Below are 6,282 nucleotides of genomic sequence, written 5' to 3'. Positions count from 1 at the left end.
TTAATCCATGGTTATTCATCTGTTTTATATCAGTACATTAATCTTTTTTACAGGGAATTATTTTATATTTTCTCTTCTCTAAAAAAAAGTATCATTTTAGTTTTTTGTAAATTATACAACGGCAAAAAAACAAAAATCTTAAACAGCCAACAACATTATTAACATGTTTTCTGAAAAACTATCGACATGATTCGTTTTAAAAATAGCCAAATAAATATATATATTTTTCTCAGGACAGTGTATTTGTTTTCATTTTCCGCAAACACATTTATTCAAATACACGAAAAATATGAAGTAAAAGAAAATGATTTGTAATTTTTGTTTTTACCATGAGAGACAGTGATCCTCGTACAGAAACATGAGGCACCAACCAATCTTAATAGAGTGGAGACAGAAAGATACAGAGAAGAGAGAGAGATGAAGTAGAGACTATAAGAGAAGCGAAACCAACGTCTATGTATGTGATTGTGAAGAATAAACGAAAGAGTTATCATAGCAGTTCTTCCTTTCCTTTCCCTTCCCATTGCTCTCTTTTCATTTTTTTATTGTTTCTTTTAATCGAGTTCCAAGCAAGCACGCCTCCATCTTCCAAGTTTACTCTCTCAGGTGTACTTCCTTTTTGTCAGATCTCGATCCTCCAAACTCAACCCTCTTCATCACCAACCACTCATTCTTCCTCACTTGTTTCTTACCATCCCAACACAACCTTTACCCTTCTTGTCTCCATTTCTTGCTTGCTGGGTTAGTAATAGTATCTTCTGCATTGAAAATTGCCACCTTCTGCCAATTCCTTGTTCAGAACCCGCATTTAAGAGGTTGACTGACTCACCACCTTAACGCCACCAGGTAGTGCACAAACCCATATTTAAGGCCTGCCACTCTTGTAATTGGAGCCTTTTGTACAGAGTTTAAAGAGTTCAAAAATCAAAATCCTCTCAAATTATCAGCAAAACACCAACACCAACCCAATCAACACCTGTTACCGTCTCCTCTTTTCAACTAAAAAAAGTAAACTTCCCTGCCACTCACACACACACACTCATCTATATTACCAAAAACCCTCTGTTTCCTCTGTTTCCGTGCTATAAGAGAATACTCTCACCTTTCAACATTGACCAATATTAGGTGAGTATTGTTCTTTTCTTTTTCTTTTTCTATATGGTTTAGTTTCTTTCTATGGAGCAAAATCTCACTTTGTTTTCCATTGTCAATTTGTCTGACTTTCTTCCCTGGGTTTGGTAAATGTCTAGCTAACTCAGTGTTTGATTCACTGTATGTGATTGTTTTCAGGACTTTCTTTGTATTATTATAATAATCTTGGAACAATGTTACCCCAGAAGCAAGGTGAAGAAACCATGATGTCAAGCCTCAATGAAACTGTTGAGCGTGAAGAGAGAGAGGATGAGAAGGTGGGTGGTTCACATTCCAGTCTGAGAAGCTTTCTGTGGCATGGTGGATCTGTTTATGATGCATGGTTCAGCTGTGCTTCAAATCAGGTAACATAAAATATGAGTCCAAAGAGTGTCACTCTCTCATCATTGAAACTTGGACTCCTGCAAGAGAATCTGGCTTGATTATGTTTTTGGTTTTGTGCTTTGCAGGTTGCGCAGGTTCTGCTAACACTGCCATACTCTTTCGCTCAGCTGGGAATGCTTTCTGGCATCATATTCCAAGTCTTCTACGGAATAATGGGAAGTTGGACTGCTTATTTGATTAGCATTCTGTACATCGAGTACAGGAGCAGAAAAGAGAAAGAGAATGTCAGCTTCAAAAACCATGTCATTCAGGTTAGACCAAAAACTAAAATGAAAACAAACAAAAAAACTCACTACTTTTTTTTTTACTGTGGAAAACTTTGGCCTAATTTCATTTTTTTTGCAGTGGTTTGAAGTGCTGGAAGGTTTACTAGGTCCATACTGGAAAGCCATTGGCTTGGCCTTTAATTGCACTTTTCTCCTCTTTGGATCTGTCATCCAGCTTATAGCTTGTGCAAGGTATGAATTTCCTTTAGTAAAAGTAAACCAAAAAAACGGCCACAATTGTGGTGACAGAAAACTCAAAAAGCTTTGAAGTTGTAGCCAAAATAACAATGGAACTGATTTTGAAAACCTTGGTTATGGTCTTGATTTGATTAGATAATTGAAACTTTTGTGATTTTTTAAGAGGGTGTTTTGTGATTTGGGGTATGGTATATGAATATGTATGCAGTAACATATACTACATAAATGACCACTTGGACAAGAGGACCTGGACTTACATATTCGGAGCATGCTGCGCGACAACAGTGTTTGTACCTTCATTTCACAACTACAGGATTTGGTCTTTCCTTGGTCTTGGCATGACCACGTACACAGCCTGGTACTTAACCATAGCAGCCATCGTTCATGGCCAGGTAGGCAATACCAAGTACAACGGTGTTGATTTCTTCAGTGGGGCCTCTCTTATTAGAAGTCGTTTGATCATAATAACGGTCTCTTCCTCTTTAATATTGCAGGTTGAAAATGTGACTCACACGGGCCCCAAAAAAATGGTTTTGTATTTCACGGGAGCCACCAACATTCTCTACACTTTCGGCGGGCACGCCGTCACAGTGTAAGACCCCATGTTTTTTAATATTTTGCTTGCTGAGTTAGACAAAACAATGATGGTAGTTTTCTTTATTGTCTTAAGACAATGAAACATCAAGGAGAGTAGAAGTTTATTGCACGACCACTTTCTTCAATTGCAGCTTTTGCCTCCATTCTAATGGGGCCTTAGAAAATAAGACAAAACAGTAAATCTGGCACTTTTGAGCAACCATTAAACTCGTGTCTTGGTCTCCACTTCCAACTCCCTCTCAACTTTATCCATTCAATTCATCTATCCATCCTTACATTTTGCCATTCCTACAACTCCAATACCCAAGTACAATGAATAACCCCAGTAGTGACATTTTACCAAATCACATGTACCATGTAGAAGGACTGGACAATTATTTTACCAGCATTCAAAATATGCAATACAATAATCATGTATGTTTTTGTGTTATTATGCATATTGAATTTTATTCTTTTTCCATCATTCAAGATGAATTTCGAACAATGGAGCCATGAAAACAAGTGATCAGTACGGAAATGCACAGTTCTTTATATGTTTTTTATTTAAATATGCTCTCATGTACAACTTGTTTCCTTTTCTAATATAATTTCAATATTTTTGGGGTAGAAAACAATTCTGGTAAGGCATTTGGACATATCCCAGGACTGACAAACCGAATTTGATTTTGGACTTGGAGCATATTTTTAGAAATGGAAGGAATTTATTTGATATTGAGATGAGAGGATCTGGGTGATTTGGTTGGATGGATTTAAGTTGGTGTTGTTGCATTATGCACTAACGTGTGGACCCTATGACTATTACAGGGAAATCATGCATGCAATGTGGAAACCTCAAAAGTTCAAATATATCTATCTTTATGCGACTCTTTTTGTATTCACACTCACCCTACCATCTGCCATTGCCGTTTACTGGGCCTTTGGTGACCAACTCCTGGACCACTCCAATGCCTTCTCTCTTCTCCCCCGCTCTGGTTGGCGTGACACAGGTGTCATCTTAATGCTGATTCACCAGGTCCATGCACAATTTTTCCCTTCCCTCAAAATATCCAATGTTTAATTTAAAGACTTATGTTATTCATGCAAAAATTTATGTAACAATATTGGTTGTGTCTACAAACAACTTTTTTTTTTATAAAATTAAGATAAAAATACTTGTTCAATGTAAACAGCAGGAGAGAGAGTGAACAGAAGTAAAAGAAGTTTTATAAACTGATGAGTGTTTATTTATTACATGTGGATGGCAGTTTATCACTTTTGGATTTGCTTGCACACCATTGTATTTTGTGTGGGAGAAAGTGATAGGAATGCATGACACAAAGAGCATATGTTTGAGGGCACTTGCAAGGTTGCCTGTGGTGATACCAATATGGTTTTTGGCTATTATTTTCCCTTTCTTTGGCCCTATTAACTCTGCTGTGGGAGCTCTTTTGGTTACCTTCACCGTCTATATCATCCCTGCTTCTGCCCATATGCTCACTTACAGGTCTGCTTCTGCAAGACAGGTAAATAGTTCAATCTATTCATCTCATCTTTGTTTTCTACCTAATCCCTGTCTCTTCAAACTGGTTTTACTCAGCATATATTAAATTTCTATAAGTACACTCTCTGCACAACTTATACCTAACCTTTGTACCTAACTTATATAACAGTACGAAATATTTAATTAGCCATTCTGTTTTTCTTCCATATTGAAAGGCTAAACCTTTTTAAAGAAAGCTTAAAACATTGTATAATATAGTGTTTGAAGAGGATATGATTTCAGCTCCATGATTGAACTTGGAAGAAGAGACTTCCCAAGTCACTGGAAGTATTAACTCCACTTATTCTATTAATTATTCGAATTGAAAATTTATTAGACACTATGGGCTTGGTTCCATTTCTTTGTCATTAAGTTATATGCTAGAGTCATACTATACTACCAGCTGATACTATGCTAACCATTGTCCACATTTCAGCAACTTATTACAGTCAACTAACAGTAAGACTACTTTTTTGTCTTATTATAATGCTAGGAAACTCATTGAGAGTAGATTAATCATGACAAACTTGTATAACTATTAGTTTCGGGAAATTATGTCTGTGAAATCAAACACCAAGATACCATTGAACAATCTATTTGTGCTATGTTTTCAGAATGCTGCTGAGAAATTGCCCTTCTTCGTCCCAAGCTGGACGTTAATGTATGTGATCAATGCATTTGTGGTGGTGTGGGTTCTAGTGGTGGGATTTGGATTTGGAGGGTGGGCTAGCATGACAAACTTCATCAAACAGGTTGACACATTTGGACTCTTCGCCAAGTGCTACCAGTGTCCCCCGCACAAAACAGCAGCTTCCAACCAAACACTGCATCACTGAAAACTATATATGTTCTTTTGCATGATACATAGAGGGACACATCAGCATCTTCCCCCTTGTGTATTTTCCCTATATCTTGGTTTAATCTCCATATATATTATGCTAATGCTGATGTTTCCCTTGTGTAGCAAGGCAACACTGTTATATTTCTTGGTTTTTGAATCATTTTGGTTAATCGTAATCATGAACTATATTTAGCTTATCTAGGTACTTCTGTTTGGAAATTGGATTATAGCAACCTCAACTAAGCTTGCATGTTTCCAACTATATCTTCGGTTTCCAATATAATAATTTTTTCCTCCCATTTTTTTCATGTATGTTTAATTAATGATGGTCTTGTTCGCTTAAAGCCGTTATCATTATGGTTTTTCTTGGGGAGTTAAGTTGAGTTCCATGCGTGTTTGACTAGTCAAATTTGGAATTTGACGAGCAGAAAAGAAGGGAATCGTGAGGTGTATGTATGACTTGGAAAGTTTTATATTTCTGGTGGGCAATAATTGAGGGTTTTATAAAGGCTTATTTGAGTTTGGTGTTTGTACCTTTCACCTTTAGCTATATTCCTCGCATCTCAGCCATTGCTCATCTCCACCCCTCAAGTTCAACATTTTTTTTTAAAGTCTCAAGAGTCTTGTTTAGAAATATAGAATCTTCAATTGAGGAGGAACAGTAAAATTCTCCTCCAATTCTGTGGCAATGACATGAATTTGTTTCCATTGTTTTCATATTATTGGATAGAACTATCAAATGTCCTCACACTCATCAAATGCTATATATAACACTGTGCAGTTAAAATAAAAGTATAAATTTCATATGAACTAAATAAAAATATACTTTAAAATAAATATCCCAAAGTTAGATTTTTTCAATATATAACATATAATTGGAGTTATAACTTTCGTGTACAATGCAAATTTGTTAGAAAAATAATATTTTGATACTTCTTAAAAAAATTACAATTCACTTTAATAATATAATAATATAAATATATATAAATATATATAAATATATATATATATATATATATATTAAAATTTTAAATTAAAAAATAAAATAAATATTATTAAAATATTATTCTTTTGAATTATAAAATGAGTGACTTTTATTTGATGTATCACCACTCGAAACTTGTTTGATTGTAAAAGAAAATATCTCAACTTATCCATTTTCTGTAAACTTTCATTTAACAACTTCATATATTAATAAAAAATAAAATAAAATTATTTAATTAAAACATAAATTAAATTATTGAATAAAATATTAATAAAAGTGATGGTAAGATGAAAATATAAAGTTCTATATATGTATAATATCATGTCTTTTTTGTGAGAGT

General features: G+C 34.8%; 1 protein-coding gene across 1 annotated transcript; it reads left to right on the top strand.

The window, feature by feature from the left end:
* The first annotated feature begins 245 nt into the window (after nucleotides 1–245).
* LOC137827134 (auxin transporter-like protein 1) lies at nucleotides 246–5,256 on the top strand. Its single transcript, XM_068633353.1, has 9 exons — nucleotides 246–1,125; nucleotides 1,291–1,496; nucleotides 1,602–1,787; nucleotides 1,882–1,994; nucleotides 2,209–2,392; nucleotides 2,495–2,592; nucleotides 3,402–3,609; nucleotides 3,842–4,099; nucleotides 4,731–5,256. Exons 2-9 carry the CDS (start codon nucleotides 1,326–1,328, stop codon nucleotides 4,950–4,952), a joined length of 1,440 nt encoding a protein of 479 aa, XP_068489454.1. The 5' UTR covers nucleotides 246–1,125; nucleotides 1,291–1,325; the 3' UTR covers nucleotides 4,953–5,256.
* The last annotated feature ends 1,026 nt before the right edge of the window (nucleotides 5,257–6,282 follow it).

This window comes from Phaseolus vulgaris, chromosome 8 (assembly GCF_000499845.2).
Source record: "Phaseolus vulgaris cultivar G19833 chromosome 8, P. vulgaris v2.0, whole genome shotgun sequence".
Classification (NCBI taxonomy): Eukaryota; Viridiplantae; Streptophyta; class Magnoliopsida; order Fabales; family Fabaceae; genus Phaseolus; species Phaseolus vulgaris.
This window is presented reverse-complemented; position numbering and strand designations above follow the sequence as displayed.